The 27,782-nt window shown below is 38.0% G+C and overlaps 1 protein-coding gene across 1 annotated transcript in view; it reads right to left on the reverse strand.

Moving 5' to 3' along the window:
* Positions 1-27,782, reverse strand: part of cgnl1 (cingulin-like 1) — a 38,382-nt gene continuing 10,600 nt past the window's right edge. Inside the window, exons 7-19 of the mRNA XM_028434302.1 lie at positions 26,980-27,118; positions 26,458-26,670; positions 15,921-16,127; positions 14,485-14,589; positions 14,262-14,414; positions 13,302-13,472; positions 7,986-8,147; positions 6,271-6,360; positions 2,717-2,800; positions 2,414-2,538; positions 658-766; positions 411-574; positions 1-334 (exon numbers count right to left, since the gene is read on the reverse strand). Coding sequence (XP_028290103.1) covers positions 184-334; positions 411-574; positions 658-766; positions 2,414-2,538; positions 2,717-2,800; positions 6,271-6,360; positions 7,986-8,147; positions 13,302-13,472; positions 14,262-14,414; positions 14,485-14,589; positions 15,921-16,127; positions 26,458-26,670; positions 26,980-27,118 — 1,873 coding nt within the window. The 3' untranslated portion in view covers positions 1-183. The remainder of the gene's footprint in view (positions 335-410; positions 575-657; positions 767-2,413; positions 2,539-2,716; positions 2,801-6,270; positions 6,361-7,985; positions 8,148-13,301; positions 13,473-14,261; positions 14,415-14,484; positions 14,590-15,920; positions 16,128-26,457; positions 26,671-26,979; positions 27,119-27,782) is intronic.

The following is a 27,782-nucleotide window of genomic DNA, read 5'->3' on the forward strand; positions in this document are numbered from 1 at the left end:
TTCACGAGTATTTACATTTTTTTTTTTTTTTTTAAACACCTTCATAGGTTTATCAAAGAGCTGCTTGGATAATACTGAAAGACTTTATGTACATGGAGGATAAATGGCACACAGGAAGTTTGATCCTGTCAACAGTTTGCGTGCCATCTACAAACACCAGTAGCTCCACTTATCAGAGGTGGTTTATAAAGTGAAGGTGGACAAGAGGTTCTCCTGACTGGAGGAGCGCTTGTACCCCGAGGAGGAACTGAAGTATGTCTCTCCATCTGTGCTGATGTCGTCGTCGTCCTCGTCGTCCAGATTATTGAGCAGCGGAGCAGAATTGCTCTTTCGCCTGATAAGAAAAAGAAAACATTGTAACAAAAGCTCAGAGGATAGCTCAGTTATTGTTTCCTCTGCTGGTTTTTCACCTCATCTCATTTCTCAGAACCTTGAGCTGGCTCTGCAGCTGCTCGTTGGCCTCCTGCTGCTCATCCAGGTCTCTCTGCAGCTTCTTCTTGCTGTGCTCCAAACGGTCAATCTCTTCCTCGGCCTCGTCCATCTGCCTTTTCACGGCTTTCAGACGCAGATTCAACTTGAAGTGAAAACAACATGTTCAGGATTGACGATAAATCAAACTCCTCTGGTCCAACTCTTTCTACTCTGCAGGCTACATACTTGGTCGTTTTGATCTTGGATGGAGTTATGTTCCTCCTCCACCTGCATCATCACCTCTTTTAGCTTTCTCTCCAATCTGCGGTTCGCCAGCTGCAGGTTGGCCCGCTCCCTGAAACATGTGGCACGTCATCAAACATTCAACACTAAAAATTCAGAGGACCAAACATTTATCATGATATTGATTCTTCACTGTTTCTGCTGTCCAAAATATATTTAAATCTTGACAGACTTGTGTCATTCTATGTGAAATCATTATATCCAGCTTTAAACTTAGTAAAATACTAAAGTATAAACAAAGTCATAAAAATAGACTTTAGAAATATATGGTTAAAAACATTTTGTTAATCAAATTTTTGGAAATAATAATTCTCATGCCATATCAGCGTATTACATTCACAAACACTAATATGTCAAAGCTAAGCCTGTATGGTTTGTTTTACGACAAGAACTATATTATAGAACAGCTTCACTACCGCAGCTTAAATACTCAAACATACTCGGGCAGATTCCGCACACAACAAACTCTGCGCTGACTATCCGCTCTCCTCAGAGCTTACATACTTGGGCACACCACCACGTAGTAGTTTCCATTAAAATGTCCCATGATTCTTAGCAGTTCTCTACAGTCCTTTTACTCCTGGGATGTGTTTTAAAGTTATTGCAGCCAGTCTGTTCATCTCTCCTGCTCTGTTTCACCAGGCGGGTGAAATACAGGTCGGTGTTACATTTAAGAAAGTGTCTGGAGGTACATTAAACGTAGCCATAGCGGGACTATAGGTACATTTCCGGAGCTTTTCTAGCCGAGTAGTCTAAGGCGCCGCACTCACTGCTAATGTGGGTCTTGTTAACGTGGGTTTGAATCCCACATTTGACAATTTCATTTTAACATATTTAACACGGCAAATTCCACCTTTAAAAATACATATCCGACAAAAATAAAGATTTTAGGGTTAGGGATGGAGTTACAGTTAGGGCTAAAATATAAGGGTTAGCGGGGTAGCTAAAAATAAATATGAGATAAAATACAAATGACGGAACTTTAAGTCATATGGTGCACCTATCACGTGACCTAAACTGGCCAATGAGGGGTGCTGCGTATAGGAAATGTTTAACGTACCCGTAGCCACGGTCTACATTTAATGCAGGTCGATACAATGTCGTGCAGTGTTTTGTGTGACACCAACTAGGCGGAGAAGTCAGCGCGGTAGTAAAAACTGAGCATTGCATTTAATTGGCCAGGTGGACTCGCCCGAGTATGTCATCATCTTTAACTGTTATTGGAGAATTACCTTTCTGATGTATTGTCACTCATTGCATAAACCTTTACTATTTTGGTTTACTGGTCTAAAAGTACCATTTTCCTATTTCATTTTAATTTTTAATTATGTTTTTTTTTTTTTGTATTTTAACCTTTTTGAACTTCAAATGTACTCGTTTGGAAGTTATGACTATTTGAAAAATACATGTTTGGCTTGTCATTGCTACTTTGTTCTTAATGCAAGTTTCACATTATTTCACTTTAACAGCAGCTGTAGAGTGTGATGGAGGTCAAATCTAATGTCTTAGTTGTTTGTTGTCCTGAGAGTTGGAGCCTGGGTTATCTCACAATCTTTTGGCATCTGCTTTGTTTTGTCCTTTAGGAAAACGTTTTGCAACCGTTTGCACAAACAAGGTCATCATATATCTACAGTACCAGCTCTACTACGGCTCCAAACAGAATCACCTGACCAGTACTTGGTCAGAGCCTTCCTCTCACCTCTCCTCTCCCTCCAGCCTCTCCTCCAGCTCCTGTATGCGACTCTCCATCTGGGCCACCAGGCCCTCTTTGTTGGACCTCTGGGATCCTTCTAGATGAGCCACTCTGGTTTTCAGATCTTTATTCTGAAGACACACACATGGAGAAAAGACATGGGGTGTCTCAACAACAACTGGTTATGTCATCCTTGAATGTGTATTTGAAAGTAGACATGATTTAAGAATAAACATAAAAAACTGGAGAGGAAAATGAGATAAAGTGTGCAGAGCGTGGTTGTTTTCCTCCGTGCAGTAGAGTGTGTACCTGTCTCTCCAGAGATATCTTGTCACACTCCAGGTCCTGTCGGCCCGCCCTCTCCTGCAGGAGTTCATTCCTCATCTGCTCCACCTGTCAGAGCGAGTGCACACACTGTCATCTCCAGCCGCACACAGTCAGACAACAATTATCCTTCATTGCTTTGTGGCTGACTCACAACAGAAACCACTGCAGCACCCAGAGACTCAAAACGCCAAACAATAGATATGTTAACAACGTAGAAATACAAGTTATTTGGTGAACTGGACTTTCTGGCTAAACTGCATTCCACTGAGTCTAGAACGATTCTCTGTGACTCAAACTACAGAAATAAAAACAATGCGAGTCGTCTTTTTGGACCAGAGCTGACAGTGTTTAACTATTCTTAGTTGTAGCTGACTATAAGAAACCTCTATATATATATATATATATATATATATATATATATATATATATATATATATATATATATATATATATATAAATATATATAGACAGAACAAAATCAAAAAGTGCACAAAACAAAAACCGTGATCATTTCTAACGCCATGTGTTTAGAGCAGGGGTGCCCAAATTCTTTGCATTGAAGGGCCAAAAATGAATCGTGGTGGAGGGCCAAAACTAAACATTCAATGTGCAATGCATGAAATTACATATAACTATAACATAACTTTGCAAAATAAACACTTAAAATGGTTCTGAAATTTTCTTTATTGTGTTTCATAGCCTTAAATTATGAAACATTTAAATGTCTTTTAAGACATTTAGTACAATATAAATTCAACAAAATGGGACACAACATACCCCACCTATACGATCAAAACAATATATTTTCCACTGCCTCGAAACAATCCTTTAAAACTCAAGAAAAATAATGTAATTGTAGATTAGCATTATATACTTTTTCTAATAAATCACTGTACTGTTTGAAATAGAAATTATATAGAGTAGAGTACTATAGAGAGTGGAACATGCTCCAAAAATTTTTTTTTTAAAATAAAAATAAAAGTTACATTTTTAAATATGGGCAGCGGGCCAAAACCAATAGCTTGAGGGCCGACTTTGGCCCCAAATTGGTTGGTCCTGGTTCAGTGCAATGCCAAATAACTATTGTCTGCACAGTGATGTGCATGTACCCTGTAGGTATGATCAGATGATTTGTACGTTTTTGTTGGATTAGTAGTTTGGCCTGCTTCATAATTCACAGTGCAGCCTTTAAACATGAAAAACTAGTTCTACTCTGAATAAATGTCAGAATACACCATTACATAGTGTTTCTTTGTGTGTACCGGAATGAATGTCTTTATTGTGTGACAGACATAAGAAAAAAACTGACTAAAGGGATAGGCTTGACTGTAGGAAAAAATGCTCTGAATCACAGAGATTATTGTTAAAGTAAGACATTAGTCTTGTTTATTCGCCTGTACATTTGAGATAAAATCAGAATCAGAAATACTTTATTTAAATTAGTTGTCTTACAGAGGCTTGAGAAGTATTGTTAATTAAATTATTGGTAATTTAATAAGAATTAAATACAAGTACACAGATTACAATAGAAACAATAAAAAAATAATACGTTTATACTTTTATTATTTAATATATGCACTTCTGTGATTCTTGCTTTCCAACACCAAATATAATGACACTAAGGCGGTAATCATCAACTAATTAGACAAAACCAAACTTCCTGTAATGAATCTTATGGGTTATTAGTTCATTCCACCTTAGGTCACTTGAATGTCCTGGCCTCTCAGTGAAAGCCAAGTTCAATAGCCAATCGATACAACAGCGATGGTTGATTCTTTGTGAGAAGCAGCTCAGAATTCGTGATATTTTATGCCAATTAGCGTGTGACAGTGGGCTACTCTGATGAACGATGGCTCCTATAGCTGGTGCGCACAGCGCGGCGCTTGAGGGAGCTGAATCAGCAGACTGGAACATACAGCGAAACTAATCTGCTTTGTGAGAGACGGCAGGAGCGGAGCAGGGAGATTACTCTCATTTAGACAGGAGAGGAGCACCTGGTGCCAGGAGAGACGCAGGTGTTCCTCCTGCTGCCTTCACCCCCTCTTCAACCCCTCCCCATACCCATGCACCCCTCCAGTCCTCTCCCCGCACGCCTGCGTGCACATGCAACGAGCACTCGACCCACAAAGCTCACGCGTTGCCTTGACAACCGACCTCAGCCTCATGCTGAAGCGTTGCCACTTTGTCACAAAGCCACTGTTTTCTCTGTGCCTGCAAACAACTTAAAGAGGAAAGCACAGATAGAAGAACAGGATAAAGGATAAATTATTTCTTTTATACTTTTATCTTTTAATTTTTTCCAAAAATAAAAATAAACATAAAAATATAAACATATATACAGTGCTGCAGGTAATATTGTTAATTCAGAGACACTACTCAAGCTTTTTCTTAATCGTTACACAACTCATATCTAATTTGGTCAGTATTTTCTAAGAAGCTGTAGAAACAGAAAGTGCTTTTCGATACGTAAACATCAACATCACCAGAGGAGGGCTGATGTAAATCAGTGCATGAGCTCCACATCCAACATTCACTCTCACAATGAAATGAGCTCAACCATTAGCAAACAGTCCTGATGCATCCGTACTTCATCAAATCATACTTTATAGTGCCTCCATCAGCAGCTGTTTAAGCGAGGAAGGAAAAGCTGAGTATTTTCTACGCAAAGGGGAAAAAAATGTTGACTTTGCTCCAAAGAATCCAATTTGTTCTCAAGCTACAGAGACTGAGTGTGATTTTAAAGTGACCTCTGCAACACGGGCTACCTTAAGACAGCAGGTCTTAATGTACAATTCCGATTTCTTTTTTAAGAAATCTGACTTTTTGTGTGCCTGTTGCAACTTCTATCAGTTTAGACTCTAAACTTTAGAATCTAAACTATATGAACCTGAAGTGATCTGCACAAAATAAGTCGTGACCACGCAGGCACGCACTGTGTTTCCAGAAGTAAACATGGAGATGCAGAATTGTGACGTTTATTGAATTTCAATGATGTGAAGGTTGGATAAATGTGACCTGGCTGTTCAGACAGCAGTGGCAATGCAAAATATCAGAAAAGTATCGGATTTATGACCACGTAGGAGAATGGCCTGGGTCGGATTTGAAAAAAAAAATCATTTGTTTTATTCAAACTGGCTTTAACAGATAAAGGTCGCATATGGGCTGCATTTCCCTGCAGTCTGATCGTAGCCTCTGAAACGTGCACTTAGTAAAGAACTAAGAAATGGAGAGCTGAAGGCAAAATGATTCTCAATCATTTTGCAAAAAGCAGATTTGAATAAATTATTTTCAGAGTAAGCGTTGAGCCATAACTGATCTACATGCAGGAACTCTTTCTAGACATTTTACACCATTAGAGTTGTTTTAAGGAAGTCCAGTCAGTGGTGAAAATATTCAGGGTTTACTGTTTGTTTTGTTTTTCTTCTTGTGGTGTTAAACGTACCAGGGCAGAGTTAGTCATGATTTACAGAATGAGCTGGTAGACATGTCTGTTTATACGTTAACCGTACAGTCAATGGTGTGTGAGTGTGTTGTACCTGCTCTCTTCCACGATCTATCCTGTCCATCAGCTGGTCTCCATTCTGACGTTCCTCATCAAGGTTGAGCTCCAGCTGAGCAATTCTTGCCTGCAAGATGAGGCATGTACACATGTTAATTTGTTTCTGGAGCGACATCATGTCTGCGCTCTATAAATATCTATAATATTTACTTCAAAACTAACATAGCTCAATAGATCAATAGCATCCTAAATGAAGAAAATAATTAGAAAGTTGGTCTTTTTAGATGAATAGTCAAGTTTGATAAGCTTTTCAATGAATTTTATTTACATCCATCCATTTTCTGACTCACTTGCTCTTTCTTTCAGGGTTGCATGGTCTATTTACAATTACATCTAATTTAAACATATATATATATATATATGATTGCGTACACTACCTCTAATAAGAAAATGAAACCATTGAATTAAACAGATAATGTTCTTTTCTTCTTTTTTTTTTTTTAAACAGCTCTGCAGAAATCATAAAGTTCCTTAAGCTGGCACACATAATGTAACTTAATATTCATAAAAAGAATAAAAAATGTGATCTTTGTTTATTTACTTTTCTACTTTATCATCATTTAATTCTATTCTGAGCCTATAAAGGGATCTCACAATGCACAAGATGCAGGTCAGTTTAAAAGAGCGGTATTATGCTACTTTTCCACCCATCTACACTTTTGCTACCCACACACTGTTATTGTTTTCAGCAAAAAAAACTGCACATTACAGTAAAACACCTGGCTATTGAAGCGGCTATTGTGATTGTGAGTCCGTCTCAGCGCTTCAGGCTGTGTTTTTATCACAGCAGCAGCAGCAGTGGAGTAATTCAGCTGCTTCAAACACTCACCGGAGTTTTAGGCTGCTATGTCACTTTCTTCTCCTCCTCATCTCTATTAACTACAGGAATAGTGCATTAAAGGAAATAATCATTTGTTTTGTCCAACCGCTGGGTCGCATTGTGTCACAAACATGTCAGATCAAGTCATAGGTGATACGAGGTGATATACTGTAACGGTTACTAAAAGTGGAACTTATCCCTGGGTGCTACACTATTGCTGCACACTGCTCCTCAGGGAGGGGTTAAAAACAGCGAACACATTTTGTGTATGACAATAAAGTATAATGTATATTTTATATTAAACCGCAGTGTTTGTTTCAGCTGTGAGCTAGTTTCAGAGGGAGGAGCTCACATTCTTATAGGGTAGGAGGAGCCAGGATTGTCAGGAAGAGGAGTTTCCACTACATGACGTCAAGTAGCGAGAAAAATCCAACTCGCCTATTTGGAGCGGACATTTTACAAAATGTGGAATAACAAGGTAGGGTGGAAACAGAACTTTTTTAACTTTGGCCCTCTGACTGAGGTTGAAGGGATGTATACCACTGTAGCAAAACCATTATAAAGTGATTTTTTTCATAATACCGCCCCTTTAAGGATCTTGACTTGGTGTTACATCACCAGCTACAATTTGGAGTTTATTTTAAAAATCCACAAAATACCAACCAACATTTAATTAAATTTATTAAATTAATGTGAATCACTTTTTGTCTCCTCATTTATTTTCATTAATGTGGTTTTCTTCTTCATTGCCTTTGTTATAATTTAATATGTGTTTTAAAACCAGGACACAGGCACACAGCTGCTCACAAAGTGTACAGGAACTGCATTCACACAACATTGATGAATACCGAAAAGAAAACTCAAAAGAGCACCTCCATGAGTTTGACGTGTCGTGATTTATCATCTTTTGCTTGAACGTTTGTCTCAGCTTCCTCCTCCATGCTCTGAACCTTTCTCTGCATGTTCTTCTCCTTGATCACGGCCTCGTCCCGTTCCCTCTGACACACACGCATCTCCTCCTCTCGGCGAGAGAGCTGAGAACACACATCACAGCGTTGTCTTTAGTTACCATTAAAGCCATTCTTAAACATCAACAGAACCGTTTCAAACCACAGTTTAATGGGATGGGTGATAAAATGACTTGTGACTGTTACTAGGTAGCAAAATGTATTGATTTACTTATTCCCACCTAAAACAGACAGGTAAATTATCTCTTTGCACAATATTATGTCAAGCTAGTTACATGTAAATATGAATCATGCCTCCCCCTGTATTGCCAGCTTCCTGCAAATAAACACATAGAATACAGTTAATTATATAGAATACAATTTTTTGGAAGTAAATCTGTGCCATCAGATTTTGAATTCATATTTTTAAAGCTACATTTTTAGCATTAAAATCAGACTTTGAATTTCAGAACCATCACATTTCTAGCATGCTTTTTTATTCCTGACACTTGTTTTTTTTATTTTTTTATTTCAACATAAAATAATTCAGTCAAAAAAATTTAACTACAGTCCAAGACAATATCCAGGCAACCAAGGAAAAGCAATATATCCCCTCCACATTATCCAACATCCAACCAGTCAAGTTACGCTCCATTGACCATGTGACACCAACACTGAATTTTTTGCAGGATATTTTCTTGGCACTTAATTATTTTGTTGAATTTTTCAAAACTTTTTTTTAAAATGAGTGTCAAGAATAAAAAAACATGCAAGAAATTTGATGTTTTTGAGATGTCTTTGATATGGGATTTGTTTTAAAGTCCAACTGTTAAGGCACAAAATACATTTTCAGTTGCACTTTTAAAAAGAAGGCTTCTTCTTCATTTGCAATATTTCTTAATTTTTTTCATTCAGAATTTATTTTTAATTAAATTGCATTGTTTTGCATAGTTTATCAAGGGATTCTTTTGACAATAAAGGATAAAAGAAAATAGTACAGTATTTTTATTTTTGAAGAAAAAAAAAGAATATTTTTCATGCCTCATTTTGTAAAATAAATCGTGAAAGAATCGTATCGTGAACCCAGTATCGTGAATGGAATCGTATCGGGAGTTGAGTGAATCGTTCCATCCCTAACAGAAAGCGTTCTAGTGTGGGTTAAGTATCTCATTAGGGGAGCTTGAGCACCAGCCTGCTGTGAAAGCTGTAAGTTCGTATTAAGTTGAGCCTTCTTCTTGTTTCACGTTCTTGTTCAATCTGTCACTTTGCTTCCTATCATAATTTACTCCTACAGTGATGATCAAGAATCTAGGAGCTGATTAGGGAGCCTGTTATAAGATTCCTCTGAATGACTAATGAATCCAGCTCAGCAGAGGGTCCCAGTGAGCCTCCCTGTGGGCAGACTGGCTTTGCAGCTTAACAGCGAGAAAACCTACCATCATCACGTCGCAAAAACAAATCATTACCGATGTATTTCTTATTTAAAAAGATAGATCTAAAGGATATCTTAGGGAGGTGAACATTCCTTCGTTCAGCAATGACTTTGAATATGTTTCTAATAAAGTTCATCCCCTGAAACAAAGACAATCTGATGTTATTTTCATGCCCTAGTGATGACCTCTCCCTTCATCTGGATGTGTGCCAGCTTTCCTGGTGTCATTGTTTTCTGTTCCAGATCAGATCATCATCATCATACAGTCCATCCCATCATGGCATTGCTTTTCCTTAAACCTCAGGTGAGCACATCATCAGTCTGGGTGACTCGCAGAGCAGCCGTTATCTTTTCGCTTTTTGTGATAAATCAGCGTAAACTACAATTGAACCTGTTTCCACTCCCTTACTTGTTGCAACCTAAGAGCAGGGTTGTAACATTCTGCTGACTATTAAAAATGTTAAAAAGGGGGATGTCTGCAGCCTGCACTTGTAGCTTTAATTATTGGCCAAGTTCACATGGGTGGAGACTGACAGGACATTTAGGAGCAGCTGCAGAAGACATTTCACTAGGATAGTTCACTGTATTCTTTTCAGGAGAGGTGTAGGAGGAGGATGTGAATCAGCTAGCACAGCAATCAGAACAATAATATCGCAAACCTGACATCCTCCTCTTCCTGCTAACCAGCTGGACAAAGATACATCAGTGTGGGTGCACAGGGAGGATAAGCAGGACGTTGAACAATGAGATCAACATAAAACCTAACTTTAACATAACAAAAAAAAAGCAACAAATAACATAGAGACAGAAACTCTCCTCTCTGCCAAACCCAGAGAGAACAGAAGAAACAATGTGTACAAATAATGACTGCAGGTTATGGATGATTGTTCATCTCAAAACAGGAAGGTTTAATATATGTTTTTCTTTAAAAGAAAATATTGATGCACAGACTGACACACTGGCTGAAACTCACGGCCTACACCTATGACCTTTACAGATTTAAGGCTGTATAACATAACATGTCTGACCTTAAAAAAATTCAAGCAACCCTTCCTTTATTGTAAAATCCCATCAAGAAAAAACACCTTTGGACAAACTGTATTTTCATATCGCGCCTCCCATACATGGAACAATACAGGTGCTCTCCACTCTTAGCTCCTTTTCCAACCAACTCAAATTATGGATGTTGGACAATCAAAATTGTACACACAACTGAACAAAACCTTGCACAATCATGTGTAGGGATGAGAATTGATAAGAATTTAGCGATTCCGATTCCATTATTGATACTGCTTCTCGCTTTGATTCCTTACCGATTCTCTATCGATTCTCATTGGCTGAGGAAATTAAATAATACAAATATATTTGTTTGCTTTACCTCTTTATTATGTTATCTTTGTCTCTTTAATTTCCTGCAGGAATATCATCTCTCTTTTAATCCATCAGGTATAGATTGTTTCACTGGAAAATTATATATACAAAAGCGCTATATAAAATTGATGAATTATTATTATTATTATTACAACATATGACAGATTTTGGCTACAAACATTTGAGAATGTTTACAGTTCTCCTTTTGAACTTGAATAACTTGATCCAAAACTAATTCAGACATAAAACAAATAATTATTCTGTAAAAAAGAACATAATAACAAAAGTACAGCTGCATTTATTATGTATTTAAACGATAAAGCTTTAGTTTAGCCTTTGAATACATTTCTATAAATGGACTTTCAGAGATGCCGTCCCTGTTGTTACATGTGAAGTCATCAGCCGTGTGTGTGAACATGTGAAAGAGCAGGCTAAAGACAACGATCAGTACCAGTCCGTCTCCCGTGCCTGATTACTTGTTATGAGGACATAAACTGGTGTGTTCTTGCTGAAGTTTGTTGTTTTTTCGGAAGAAAAGTCCGTGCAAAAAGCAACTTTTGCTCGAGTGTACAGAACCCCGAAGTTACAAACACAGCACGGAAGACAGCGCAGATGCAGGTGGAGGAGGTGGATTCTCCGCAGTGGACAGCAAACAACTATATGGTGGAAGGAGCTTCACTTGGTGCTAGCATAAACACAATATACAGGACCTGGAGGAGTTTATTGTTACGCATTTGCGACGTAAGAGGAACCGATAAGCGGAATTGACAGGCAAGCAAGCAAATGATTCCTAGGAATTGGATTTCTCAGAAAGAACCGGTTTTCGATTCCCATCCCTAATCATGTGACAGCACTTTCGCACAGGAGCCGGGGACTGCAATTATATTGGTATTTAGATACCATGCACTCCTTTTTCTCCTCTCATAAACATAAACCACCAGTGAAAAAAGCCGTTGTGATTAGCGGCTAATGCAATCCTAGCTCAATGCCGACTTTCAAAGATGCAAACTATAGACAGAACTTTTACCTGCTACTACCACCTTCTCGCTGATTCTCCTCCACGCCAAATCCTTCCTAGTCCGGTCTCGGTTATAAAGGTGTCATACAGCTCCAGGTGGTCACACACAGCGTCTACTCCATGGTTGAATGGGTGAACAGACCGGTGTCCGTGTTGACGGCCTGACGTAATCGTCAACGAAGACTCTGTTTGGCTTTCGTCATGTGAAACGGTCGCAGGAGTTCAATATTTTCAACTCTTGCAAATGTGCGGATATGCGTAAAATCGGAAGCATGCTCGCACGGCCAACGCACTTGACGCGCGGATTGGACCGCACCGCCGCACTGGAAAGATTTGGCATCTGGGACACATCTATCCATCGACTTTGTATGTAAACGGACATTTCGTGACGCATCCAGTGTGAACGCAGCATAAGAGTATATGAGAGTAAGCTTGGAAGTTGGTCATGTGTTGAATTAAATGTAGTGGGGGGGTAATGTGGCTGGTTTCTGGTCTCTCCTGGTTCTCTTAGCATTTTCTTGTTTTAATATGCATTGTCCCTTGAATAAACAAACAAATCAAATCAAAAAATCTTATTTAAGTATGTATTGGTTACTTGTAACACTTGTTTTAAAGCTAACTTTCATGTAATCTTGACTCACTTTGGAGGTTGTATTTTTTTTTCTTCTTTTTAAACATAAATTTGAAACGACTTATGTAAAATGCATTCATTTTGTTAGAAAGCTGTGGATAAAGAGACTTCAATTAGGAAATCAGGGAACATTACCACACAAAGAAGTTAAAGCTGCACTTCTAACTTACCACTGATTTTAATAGTTAAACCTTTTCTGAGCGGTCACCAGGATAACAATCCTCTCTGTCAGACTTCATTAAATCAATATTTGACACATAAGTAAAGCTGCATTTGGTCCCATTCTTTATTACTTATCATTATTCACATTCATGTTCTTCTCGCTTCAGACAAAAACATTCCCTGCATACCAAAGTGCTGACAAAGACAAAATGCTTGAATGAAAACAATGGCGTGGGGTCACACATTAAGATTCACCATTATGAGGTCATGGCCACACATTGAACTTGTTCAAAGAAAAAATGCCTGGTTTCACTTTTGGTTTAAACATCCAGAATACTTAAAATGATAAGAAACTTTCTATTGAACTTGATTTAAGTGAATTCTGAACCCTTGGTTTGTTATGATGTAGCTTTGAAAGGGTGGAGAAGAAATCATTCTCTTAAAACAGGATTTTGAAGGTATTGGAGTCTCAAACCGGTGACGTAAGATTAATTACTGATTACGTCGTTCTGCTTATAAGGTCTCAGTCAGCCTGAATAATGATGGCATGGTAAACCACTATCGTCACTGAAACAGGAGTCGGCATTTAAACTTCAGATTACACGAGGTTGCTGTTGACCACTTTACCTCTTCTTGTAGGGTTTGAATAACCATCAGGCACTTCTCCAGTTCCTGTCCTCGCTCCTTCAGGAGCTTTTGTAGCTCTGTCAGCTCTCGGCGGTTCTTCTCCTTGTAAATATCGATCTGCTCCTGGAGCTCCAGAGTGGACGTCTGGGAAGCCTCCACGATGTCATTCATCTACAGTGAGAAGGATGAAGACAGAGAAATTTGAAGATGTAAAAAAAGCTGTCACGGTGATGGTAGAAGGGTCTCAAATACCAAAAAGGTATTTTATTATACCTAATAAATAATAATAATAATGTCATGTTTTTGTTCTAAAAGGATACAATGATTACCGTAGTAGAAATACCTCTATTTATTTATTTATTCAACCTATTTTATTAATTAATGTTGTGTCGTAGATATGAAATTGTATAATATTAATATTATGAACATGTCATGAACATGAATGTTCTTTTTTGTTTTTCTGAAGACTGCCGAAATAAATTCAAAATTCAAAATTCAAACCTAAAGTAACCTATTAAATAAATTTAATTTAGTAATGGGTGTAACTAAAAAAGGATTTCCTTTATCAACCAGATTTCCCATCATATATGACTTAAAGCAGCAACCCTATCTATTATAATGTCTATACTGTTTATTAACCTTCCTAACATTAGGGGGCAACAGTTTGGAGCGATAATCTGACTAGCAAATTACAGATTATTAGCTGTTGGACATGTTATGCGACCGAAGCTGACAGAAAAAGTCGCAAGTGAGTGTAACAGCAGTAGCCTGGAAACTAAATCCTTTTTTTTAATTGACTGAAAAAGTTTAAGAAGTGTAAAGTTTGCTTGATTCTACTGTATGTCCTAACTTGTCATGACAAAGTGATAGTACAGATTCCAAACTAGTGAAGAACAAGTAAGTTTAACTGTAACCACTGCTGTAGAGAAGTCACCGCTCCAAACACACACACATCCTAACCTCTCTCTGAAGTTTCTCCACTGTGCGGTCCAGCAGCCTCCTCTCGTCCTCGATGTCGTTCTTCATGCTTTTAAACTGTTCCTTCTGAGCTCTCTCCTCCTGTAAGCGCTCCTCCAGCTCTTTGTGATCAATGCTCAGTTTGGTCAGGTTTCTCTGTTAATGGAGTTCAATATGTGTCAGGCTGTGTATATTTCAGCCTCATGACATGAAATGACAGTCTTACCTGTACGTCCTCCAGCCGGATGGTTAATGCACGGTTGGCCCGGGACATCTCCTCTTCTTGTTCTTTAATTTCTGCCAATGACTCCTCCAGCTGCTTATTCTCTCTCTGTAGAATTTTATTTACACATTTATATTGGATATGATCTTTGTGGCGTCATTGGTCCAGTTGCATTTTATAATAATTGTTTTCATCTGTTTTATATGTATGTGCTTTTATCTAGTGTGTACTAATTAAGTCTTTGCTTTTAAAATGGAATCCTGAGTCTGACATAAAAAAAGATGATGATGATGATTAAAGATATCTACGTCAATGATTCAAGGATTTGTAATAGTTAAGCCCTTTTATGAATGTATAAATAAAAAAAGAAAAACACACATACAAATATATAGAGGGTTGGGGTCAATTACATTTTTCAGTTACAATTAGGATTTCAATTACCCATGTTCAATTACAATTACAGTGACCAGCATTTTTTCCAATTACAATTAAATTACAATAATTTTTCGTTCTAAGAAAGTAAATTCCAATTACGTTCTCAATTACTAAAGTTCAATTACAATTAATCACAATTACTGACCCTGAAATAAATACTGTAACCTACTAAAAGTTAACTTTCCTTTTTTGTTAGCTTTCTTTTAGCATCCGACATGATAACGGGTCCTAAATCAGCTGTAAAATACACTGAAAAAAATATCTATCATCTAATTTCTCTTTCCTATCTATTGGTTACCTTGTTAAGCTTCCTAATCAATGAAAATATAAGTTTTAATATTTATGGTGTGAGCGTCTGAGCCTTTTTTTGCATCAGTATACCCCTCGATTAACTTTTTTTTTCAATAGTAAAATGTGGGAAAGCTTGATATGAAACATATTTTAATAATAATTCACCAAATATGTGGGGAACTGTAACATGGTTTCCCAGTTTTGCGTGAAATTATAATTGGCAATTTTATAGAATTTTAATGGCAATTACAATTACAAAGTCAGTTATCTAAACTCAATTACAATTTAATTATGAAAGCAACAGATTTTTAAAATTACAATTATGCCACACATGTAATTAATAATCAATTACGCGATTACAATTATAATTGACCCCAACCCTGCACGTATATCAACCTTAGTTGGCTGAAATTACTGCTTCTGATTGTCAAACATGAAATTTTACTATAATGCTCATACTGTACATGTAAGAACATCCCTTAAAATATTTTGTAAAATCCAGTTTTATATAGAATCCTTTACCATTGTTGTTTTCTAAACTGTTCTTAGTAGGGGCATGGCAGAAAACATTTAAGAAAGACTGTTTAAATTTAGTTTAGTAAAATACATGTCATTTGAAATCAGATGAAGCATTATCAAATTCAAAAACATTGATTTTATTCTATCCACGAGGCAGATGCCCTTTATTTCCCTTCATCTTGAGAGCTGCTCACCTCGAGCCGTCCACTTCGGTCTCCCATCCGGCTCTCCTGCAGCTTCTCCTCTTCAATGATCCTGTTGAGTTTGGCTACTTCATTTTCCAGCTCCTGAGCTCGCCTTCGCAGTCGTTCTGCTTCTTGGGTCAGCCGTCCAACCTGACCTTCCGCTGCTCCCTTGGCTGATTCCAATTCCGTCTTCTCTCGAACTACTCCAGCACCAATCTGCAGGTCAGAAGAAGGTATGGGATTTCAGTTCAGAGGAAGCAGCGTTCTAGGCACTCGAGAAGGCACACAATGCATGATGGGTTCTTTAAAACTCCTGTCCTTGCTTCACTTAACTATAGCCAACTGTGTTGTATGTGCTCTCTGAAATTGTGTTCTGATGTTTGATTATGTTTTAGTTAAAAATGTAGTTTAGATTTTGCTGCCAGAGCAACAACGACAAAAATAGACATTCCTGTAGTACAAAGACTTCTCATATAAAACCCCAAAGACAAAACTATAAATGCGAGCATTCTTTAGCTTTGCTGAGAGGGTGACACTGAAAAGTCAGCAAAAAAAAAGACCTGCGAGGGTCAAGAGGGAGGGACTCGTAACAGACGTGTACAGCTTGATATACGAGATAACAATGGTGCAGTGGAGCAGAGTTTACCCTCTTGTTTCCTGACAAGTTGAGAAAACCACAGTTGTTGGAATTAAGGGATGCAGAACCTTCACATTAGTGCAACAAAAGTGAGCAGATGTTAATCCTGTTAGTTATGGACATTCAACTCTTAGAATGGACCAACACTATACTCTAAACCTTCACTGGTGAACCTAAGATGACAGTCTTTGTCATTTTGATGCACATTCAATATTCAAACCGTTTAATGTTTCAGTAGTTATTACACTAAATGCCAGCTTCTAATAAGCCAAAATATGCAAGCAAATCAGTTTTGACAAACCAACAATGACTAATGTTCACTGATGGTTTGTAGAAGTCCCCGTCATTATGTTTAAAATCATGAGACCATGGTGCTCAAGGACATATGCCATGTCAAGGAGATTTAGTGATTTTTCTGGTCTGCTACACGCCCACTGCAGGAGAGTGTTGTGTCAATCTCATGAAGTTGAATAAAGCTGCCTCTTAAAAGTACTTGTTTCCAATGGCCATTTGCAAGTGAGTGGCAAGGATTCCTTATGGCCCTGCTAGCTAACTTCTAGGCAGGTGGCAACATTAAATTGGAGGATGAGATGAAAACATTGGACTCCATTAATCTTTCTCAGCTCAAATTAATAGGTTTAATGTGTGTTTTGACATTTCAGATTGGAGTATCTTTCTGGTAAGGGAAAACATACGATAAAGGAATTTGGCAGGAACTATACAGCTGGCTTGTTCCAGCATTTGTGACAGAAGTTTGGAGAATCACAGCATTGTATGCAATGTTCAGAAACAGCTTGGACAGTTTATCTCACTGTGGTATGTATTAAAAACTACCTAAAAAAACACATTGTATAAAATCTATTCTTTTCAACAACATACCAGAGCCACAGAGGGTGGCACGGTAAACTGAATAAATACTAAAGTTGAGAATATGTGTCAGCAAGTTGAAAAAGCACTCTTTTGTACAGGTCAAGTTACTCTTTTTTTTATCAAGCTGATACACTGCTGAGTGTGTGAAAGCAGTCAGCAACATATCCGACTGAAGATGTAGAAACATTTAGGAGAGGTAGCAAAGTACAATAAAAATAAAATGTATCAAAACGAACCAAGGCTTTTTGAACGGCTGGAGGATTACTGGCCTATCACAACAATCGAAATTGGCAAAATCAAGAAATAAAGCACAATAACTTCATATGTATTTGACATGATGTTTAACCACTGCATGAAAACCATTGTTTTCTGCTCTGAAAGGTAAGATTTAAAAGATGACAGCTAACAATCACAGCAAGAGAGTTCATACTAGAGTCACAAATGTAAATGACGCTCATCTCACACAGACACTTCCTGTAATAAAGACACGAGTGATCGCTGCCTTCTTGTGCTTTAGAGTAGACCGGCCTGTCCGACCTGTTTCACCTCATCAGAGCAGCCCTCATCACTGCCTCAGTGGGTCATTAATTTGGACATGTGAATGAGATGTCCTGCTCACTCCATGACCAAACTAGAACAACATGGCCTCGTCCGTATAAGATAATGCCCACGTAAGTCAAATCCATCCCAGCTTTGCAGAACAGGCAACCTTTATTTGAACTGTACAAATTGTACAGTAACGGAAGTGAGCAATGTCACCTCAAAATAAGAACCAATCCCAATCTGAGTCTGCTTCTTCTGCCTCATGACATTAATGTTCATTTCATTTTAGCATCTAAATGGTGTGGTGTGTAATGTGTGGCAGTCTGATTGTGTAGATAAAGCAGAAACAATAGATGTTGGATGAAGTGACTCAACCACTCCTTTGTTTATTAGAGTACAAATCCTCAGTGATACGAACTAAAACAACAATCATCTTTTCAAAAAAACAAACCGTTGAGATTTCAAAGTAGTATTTCCTGCTCCACCTCAGTCTTCATTCACAACCGTCTCCTCATTGTTTCAGGTTTTATAAGCTGTGACAGCACACAGGTGAAAAAGTGAAAAGTCAAAAATGGAATGGTTTGATAAAATATAACAATTCAATTCTTTAAATCTCAAGTTTCAGGCATTTTAGTCTTGATTCAGTTGCGTTTTTAAGGGTGGTTAATCAACCAAGTTTTCCAATTTGATTTGATTACAATTATTGAAGTTTTGATTTCAAACCGATTTTCAATTATTAACAATTATGGATAAAATGTTCCATTATTGCTGCTAATTGATCCTCCATTTAACATTAATCAGGTGCTGAATTATTTGACGTCTCGTTTGAAAAACACTTTACATACATGTATAGTGTACATGTAGTGGTTTTCGTGTTATTATTGCACAAAAACCTTTAGTGTATGTGCATTGTGCAAGAACACTTTATGATTGACATGTTAGATTGTTTGAAATTAAAAGAGAGACACAAATCATTATTACACTTATATTAGAGTTATTGTAATCAATGAAAATCAATTTACATCAATGCCAAACATGAAGCCATCAAGCCCATCAAAAGGTTGAATGTAGTACACATGACTGCTTAGGAAATAGTAATACTATATTTTATCAAACCATATACAACTCATGAAAGTAACAAAAGTTTCTCAAGAAAAAAAAAAATAAAAGAATAAAAAAAATAGGTATTTAGCTACATGAAACGCTTGGGTATAAAGTTCTTCTAATCGACTCTGTATTACATTGACAGTTGATGGTTTTAGTGCATTTAATTTTTTCAAGTTTGGTAAACTTGAGATTAAATCTGTTTCCCAAGAACAAAAGAAACAAATTGATACGTATGAGAGGCATAGATACACATTTCTACATTTGACGTATGATTAAAAATCAGCACTTCTCTGCCTGTCCCACTTCCCACCCTACGTCACAAGTACCGCCATGACCACGCTGCAGTGCGAGGCCATAAACAGGAGGGGACGCAGCGATGTTAACCTGACAACAAATATTCATTCTGACTGACACTTTTACCACTCTGGCTGTGTCACTCATCTGTAGTTTTCCAAACTTTCAAAGACTTTCCTAACTTCTCTCCTTTCTTACCTATACGTTAATCATTGTTTAAAGCCAATCAAAGCCTTACTGACGTTTACCAAAGAATTTATGCAAACAAAACTCTCATTTGTTAGCTTCTAGTCAATGACTTGTTTAGATTGTAACCCTTCATGAGACACTTAAGTCGAACATCAGACAAAGCGCACATGCCTTTACTTAAAACTTTACTGATTTGGATTATATTAAAAAGAGTTGCTAGTTCTTTTTACCTCAATGTAAAACTCTAAGTTTGTCTTGGGTACTCATACGTACTCAATCTGTTTGCCTAAAGTTGTACATTAACTAACTTTGTGCAGTCTTTGAAACCTGACATGAATGCTGAGGTGAAGTGCGTGAGGTGGAACATTTGCTGAGGACAAATCTGGGCTTAAGTTTTAACTGCAGCACAAACAAAAGATTAAAGCATAAAACAACAAAGTATCATCATATCAACCATTATCAACCATCACATCAAACACGTTTAAATACTTTTCTGTTCAGAGAATTTCATCCTCAGCATTCAACACCCTCAGACATTGAAAACAAAAAAAACAGATCTTCAGGATTCAATGTCTACTGGAAATTCAACACACGCAGGTGAGAAGCGCAGAAGCTTGCTAAAGATCCCCAGGAATATTAAATTACCTAATTTTGCCCTGTTAATAGCTGAATTCTTTAGAAAAGAAACTTCACTAATGACAATTTGGCCTTCATGTTTTCTGGTTTAACACAAGAGTGATTCACCTAAAATGTTTTCTAAGAAGTTCAGAGTACATAAAACAACAACTTGGAGACAGTCAAACGTGTGTTTTCCTTTCTACAGCTCATGTTTTGGTTGGGGAGGGAAAAAGTAAAGTCACCATTCCTGTTTGACTTCATTGTTAATTGAATTGTTTGCCAGCTGGAATGATGTCTTCCTTTTTGGTCAAACATACAAAGCTGGGCTGTACAGTATGTACACATATATGCGGTCTTTAGAATAGTGTTCAAGGACTTGCATGGCTCATTGGAGTATCTTTCCAATATTCAATTTACTGAATTTGAACCTTGTATGGGGTAAACTTCCACTCTTTTTTCTTTGAGAGCAATAGAGGCTTCAGCAGGACAAAATGTGTTACACGACTCCTACATTAGAAAAGACTTGATGGTAGCTGCCATTGAAGGCCTGACAGGGACTGAAAGGAGGGATGGAAGAAGGAGTTAAAACGTGACAGCTGAGAAGCCAAACTAGAAATTGGAAAATGCTGAATTAAAAAAAAAAAATAAGTTGAAAAAAAAACACAAAAAAACCCTATGAAATCCTTTAGTCCAAAGTCCCAACCAAAATGTGGTTTTGCTGTTGCCACAACAAATAGTTTGCTGACGAGTACAACTGTAATCATCTGAGCAGGTCTTCTAGAAATACTTGCTATTATTTTTCATTTGTCTTTATCCCAGAGAGCTGCAGTAATCAAAAAGTCAACACAAACACAGGTTGGAGGAAAGCTAACCAATAAAACTTTATCTGTGGACACTTATCAGCCAAATGATGTCAGATTAAAAATGGTAGCCAGGATTATATTGTTTGGATATGTTTAACTAGAACTGATAAAATGTCTTTAATATGTTTAACAAAACCAACCATAACTTTTGGCCACGGGGGACGTGCAACCCGGCTTGCATGAGACGGTGTCCAGCGCTGGGCGGAAGGCGTGTCTCGGCAGCGTCTTTTTAGCCTCCTTATGTTTAAAACATTTTGCTTGCCTCTGCCATGACCAGGAGTCGAACAGGCAGAAAAATACTAGCAAAAGCCTTAACCCAATGAGTATACAGTATCTGAGCCTGTGGTCACGTGACTGCCATAAAGTCATACGTTCTCCAGGCATTCTCCAGGTCACATGACCTGGCCAAAGACGGTCCGTCTCTCCAAACTTCCATGGGCGGTTTTTCAAGAGGGCTCGAAGCATTGATACTGTCAAGTGCTGTATATTGGCCTGAGGAATCATTTAAAATAACTCATATGGGTCAAATCTTTAGGTCAAAAAGTCTGCGGTGTGTTTTTATAATGACCAAAATTCCACACAATTTCTTCATAAAGTAAGAGTTCTAGGGTAGTTAACTAAACCTTCAATCAAGTTTTGTTATTTTAGTGAAAAATAATATGAACATTAATATAAACTAATGTCTTATCTTAGTCAATGAGAAACCCTTAATATATAAATGGAGTTATCACCCAGCCCTACTCCTAGTCCTAATCAAGTTATTTATTATTAAATTGACTCAAACTTATTATATAATTATAATAATAACTACACTTGACACAATCCCATCAGGTAAGTACAATTATCCTGGTTCATCCATCAAGCTTCAAGACGGAAATATAACTCATTAATTTAGAGAACACTTCCCATCTGGAAAACTGCTTTAAAAAAACAAATCCAATACATTACATTACATTTGGTGAGTTTGATACATTTTTGATATGTACCAAATTTATCATCCTCTAATCTTTGACCTTAAGCCAAAAAAATAATAAACACATTTGGTTGGTAGTCGGTAGTGTTCAATGAAGGTGTTTGAAGCACTTAATGTTTCATTATTTGGAGGATTTCCAATTACTTAGGGAAACAGTGTATTTATAGACCTAGAAAAGGGAATATTCTAATAAATTAAACGAGTAATTTTCCCTCAGTCAGCATCCCAATTCTTTATAAGTGCTCCCAAGGGAAGAAAATAATGCTATCATTCAATAATATGTGTCAAACGTCAGTTTAAATTTTAAAACAAGCCAGAGGAGTTTTCTTTTAACTACAACAATTTAATAACAACTTGATGCAGATGAAAGAAGAATTACCCTCAGGCTCGTCCTGTTTAGTTTCATAATAAGACAGATGTGCTCACACACTGGCAGAGATTTTTAGGAAGGCGGTCTGAAATAGAAGAAAGAATGGCCTCAGCTAGAAGAATGAGCAGCATTTAGCTGAGCAGCAGATTACTGTGGAGACCAGTGGAAACTGTGGAGTTAGGAAATGAAAAACACACCATTTGGTCACAGATGAAAGCTATGATAACAGTGTGGGTGTGTTTGACACTGAAGCTATGAGATAAGGACAAAATCCTGTCTTTACAATTGAGGTTCAGGACTGATAGAGTATGGCTTTCCACACTGATGGACCGTAAAAAAAAAAAAGCATTGAAAATGATATGTAAGCCTCTCCTGCAGGTCAGAGCGGGTGCACTGTAACAGAGCTCTAGGGAGGGCTACACAGTACACATGCTTCAAACCAACCCCAACATTCCAAGAAACAAACTCTCACCTCTGCTCACTGCACCTCATCGTTCAACATTGTTTGAGTATTAGCACGCCAAAGTTCACTTTTACTTTCCAATCTGCAGATGTCTTTTGCTCACTGAAACAGCAGAAGTGAAAGCACTCAGAGCTGCTTGGCAAACAGGGCAAAACGTTCAAAATGATATGACCAAGATTTTTCAGCCTAGATAAAATTCCACAAATTTCATCTCATGAAAAACACAATGCAGCTTTCAATTTTGGACACAAAACAGGCCTCCCCCTAATTTTACAGGGGTCGGGCCTGCATCCCCTTTCCTACAGCACACTGACCCACTTATTCAACACGTCCCAGCCCCCGCTGCTTTTATTGTGAGAAACAAACTCATCATTCATCTGTGACTGAGATCAACAATTGCCTCGGCTCTTTCAGGGTGCAGAAAGAAGAGGGGGCGCAACGCCACTCAGAAACGCCAGCTCATTAGATTAGTGATGCCTTGCCACAGCAATTAACCAGCACAGAGAAATTTAGTGCTCCAGTTTTCAGCATTCTTGTCCGCATGGGCGGCTTCGGTCAGCGCCAGCTTCAGGGACACACAAAGAGCATCACAGCACAGGAACAGGGGATGTACATTTCACCGTGGACCACTTTGCTGGTCTTTTGACAGCTTGATGATAACAAAATATGCATGTGATGAAAGCAGGTGGATGTACAAGAAAAAATGCATTTTGAAGCCTGAAAAAAAACTATAAAGTGAGGTTTTTACTTTTAAACATTCTTACTTTGTAGACATAAAAAAAAAGTTTCTAAGATACTTTATACTTTAGATGAAGTAGGTTGGATGCAGAACAGCTCTACACTCCATGTAAGCCTGACACATGGACAGAATTACACAGAGTGACACATTTACTCCTAGGGTCACTTTAGTCGTTCTGTTCAATCCAACAAACATGTTTCAGACTTGGACTAACATGACAAAATACCGGTACTAGCTTCATGGGTTCCTTTGTAGTGACCTCATAGATACTTTAAACACTGTATCAACCAGCCTGTTTCGAGACAGCTCTGGAATTCCTAATGTAATAATTATTAAAACTTGTATCTCTAAAAGTTCAATAGTTAAAGCTGCAATATGTAACTTTTTTTTGGCATCATTTGGTCAAAAATCTATAATCATCTTTGAGCATATTGTAATGCAACGCAGGTCAGTGTTACATTTAATGCGGGTCGATAAAATGCCGAGCAGTGTTCTGTGTGACACCAACAACGCGGAGAAGTTCGTGAGGTTGTAAAATCTGAGCTTTGCATTTAATTGGCCCAGTGGACTCCGCCCAACTATGTTTGAGCCTTAAAAGTGAAATGACGGATGTCCAAGCAGAAGTCTCCATAACAGCAGTTACACAGCAGATCAAGCAGAAAAAAGGCAGACAGAGGTGGAGAAGCAACATTTTAAAGCCACAAACACTGAGGAGGAACGAATCGCTTTTGCTTTGCGTCCTCGCGGATCATTGTGACTGCGGAGGTGCGCACCACACACACACTGGTGTCAGAGAAAGAGTGAGAACAGACGGGATGAATCGTGTGTAAACCAAGAGAAGCTTAATTAAGGTGAATTAACTTTATAGTCTGGATGCGAAGTGAGCTGGGAGCAGCAGGAAGCTGGGATCACAGCCCCTGTGTGCTCTCTGGCGAGGACGAGCCAACGGCAGCAGACACTGCTCAGGACAGTAACTACAGAGTGATACGTGTATTCATGTTAAAACACCAGAAAAATCTCCACTAACACAAGATAAAGTCCATACACTTGTCATAGTCTATATTGAGAAAAAAGTTGCTCAGAGCATGTACTAAAGACACCGGTAAGGGAGGTTGAGTTTTGGTTTCAAAACGGAGCGGAAAGAGAATTCTGCAAACTGCAGCTTTAAAGGTTACCATGATTAATTAAATTAATGAAATCTTCATAAATGTCTCCAAAAGTAAACTTTTATTTTTCTCTGAAAAGAAGAAAACCAGCAACAGGTGCACTATAAAGATGAAGAAACATCCTAAAAGTTAGGGAGAAGTCTATCAAATTAAAAATTGTGCTGAAATAATTCAGCATATTTATTTTCAATGTGTGTTGTTCTTGGTGCTGCATTAACTATTTGTGTGTGTCAATAGGAATGAATGACGTAAACTTCTCGGGGACAAATGTGACTGAACATTGCTTATGTACTTTAACATAAAGATGCTGCAGGAAAGCTACCTGGGAGTGAGGACTCTCAAAAACAATGACTTCATGTTGGTGAAAAGTTTACAAAGCACTGAGAGGAAACGACACGCTACCCTCAGCTGCACCTTAGAAGGGAAATGTTCTCATTTACTCTGTGATGTAGCAGACCAAAGTTAGGCCTGCAGGAAGCTAGCAAAAGGGACAACTTCCACACATTGTGACAAACAGGACACACATGAAGCGCTCAGAGACACACTGACTAAACAAGGTGTCTTCAGCCAAGAAACACTTTAAATGATCACTGTTAAATCTCCTTATGCTGCACTATAGAAATGTATATAACAAGGAACTGTCTAAGATGTAAAGTAAACTGTTCTTATCTGCAACTATTGCTATGCTATTAGATTTATTTGTGACTTTGTTATGACTTTGTCATTCACTGAATTTTGTCATGAGGCATCACTTATTTTGAAAAAGTTGCTTGACTGAAAAAACAAAATGGCAGAAGAGATTTCACACAAAGGAAAAAGATCAGTTCCATGTTACTATTTGTTGTTGTTTTATCTAATCCTATTGGATTATTTATTTTATTATTTTAGAAACCTCACAAAGTCCCATGCTTGTAAGTTTAATATTCCTAATGTTTGACAGAAATGACAGCAATACAAAAAGATACTAGAAAGTTTCAGCACCCTCACTTATTTTATCAGAATGATGTCGTATTCATATTTCTATTTTATTGGTAATTTTTTTAAGGTGCAACAGGGAGGGAGTGTTCTGTGGGAGGGGGGAGGGAGGTTATAAGCTAAAAAAAAAAAGACATTGTTGTATTTTCTTCTCTTCTGTTTCGTATCATGTCTACAATAAAAACACTTGGAACAAAAAAAAAGAAAGTTTCAGCACTGTTATGCAATTTTTTTTTTTAAAGCATACAACAACAAATTCATAGACAAACTACATAGTGTGTATGTGGAAACAAATACACATCAAAGAGCTGCCTCAATATTAATAAAAACCTACATTTCTCACTTGAGTTCTGAAGACATGAGCTCAACGATGTGGAGACAGTGAATTAGAAAAAACAAATTGCTATAGAAAATCTGCAGCATTGCTCTGATTTGAAGGAGTTTGCAGTTTATCAGCCTGACTTTTAGACCCATGTATCAGTGTTTTCACATTCTGAGAAGCAGCTGTGAAACACGGGGAGGGTTCCAATAACATCACTTCAAATGAGGGAATCAGCTTCTTATCATGTGCATTTAACACTACTTTCAATCCAAAAGCCAAACACTGACAGTCCCCCTGAGGCCCAGGCTCTCTCTACACTAGCATAGTGTGCTTGCTCAAATCAGGCAGACTGAAAAAACACAGGGAGGCATTGAAGAGATTCAAACTGGGAAGGAGAAAAGTTGTCGGGAAGCCTACCTGCTTGGCCTCCTCCAAAGACTTCTGCAGTCTGTTTATTTCCTTCTCGTACTGCTCCTTCATCTTGTCCACCTCCTGGTCGTGGGCAGCCACCTCCTCCTTCAAGGCTCCTTTTAGAGCTGTTAGCTCACGTTCTCGCCTCCTCAGCATCTCTTCCTGATCCTCCTTGGCAAGGAGGACTTCCTGCATCTCCGCCTTCAGTTGCATCATGTCCTAAGAAATGTTTAAATCTATTAGGGACCTGAGCTTCCCTAAAACACAAGACATTTAACCTTACTGAAACATACATTTACATTTAGGCCATTACACACTTGAGAAAAGGCTCTGAACCTTTATTAACTCCAAATAAATATTGAATGCTATAATTATAATGTCTGGTCAGTACATCTGCTTGCAGTTTAAAAAAGTAGAGGAAGATGTCTTTCATTTTTCTTCTGGTGAGCAGGTGCCAAATTTAACTCAAGCTTTGAGCACAAATGTGTCCATTTGTGGTTTTCACCAACAATGGGGGCTGAGGCTCACCGCCATGATGATGTCCTTCTCTCCATCAGCAGCTGCCTTTTTGGCTGAGTCAAGTTCATCATGCATCTCTGACAGCTGGTCCTGCAGGTCCCTGATCTCCCTCTGGTACTGCTCTCTTTCCATCTTCACCTGGAAGAGTCTGATAATGCACACGTCATAACATGACAGTTACTCTTCATGCTATACCTAAGCACCCACACACAGCGAGCCACCTGCACTCTAATTCCCACATACAAATGGGAGCACCTGTGCTGGGCCTCAACGTGAGGCACAGAGGTTAAAGTGGACACATGAATGATGGAAAACCAATAAAGGTTTCATAGCCACTATATGGCAACACTGAGGGGTGGGTGATAAGTGATATGAGACGCCTCAAACAAATTCACACACAGTGGTTTGATGGTCTCGGTGCTTCTAAAGGGGCCTTTGTTGTTTCCCATGAACATGTCTTAAGGTCCTATAAATGGGAAAGCTAAGAATAATCCAAGCCAATCCAGTAGATAATAGAAACTAAATTCATCATCAAGTATGCCAAAGATCCATCAGATCAGTAGAAACCGTTTTCTATCAATAACTCATTCAATATATATATATAAAAGAAGATGTCAGAGAGTTTTGGAATGATTGCTAAAAAAGTAAATCAAGTCTTAAAGGCCTTTTTTAGTTGATCAGATAATAAACAAATTGTAGCCTATAATATCTTACATTTACAATAAAGTTTAACCAAATGCTTCCTCTGGAAATAATTTCCAATTAATGCCACCAGCTAAATTCTAGTAATCCACTTTTGATCTGGTAATGTT

Source organism: Gouania willdenowi, chromosome 3 (assembly GCF_900634775.1).
Source record: "Gouania willdenowi chromosome 3, fGouWil2.1, whole genome shotgun sequence".
NCBI classification, from domain to species: Eukaryota; Metazoa; Chordata; class Actinopteri; order Blenniiformes; family Gobiesocidae; genus Gouania; species Gouania willdenowi.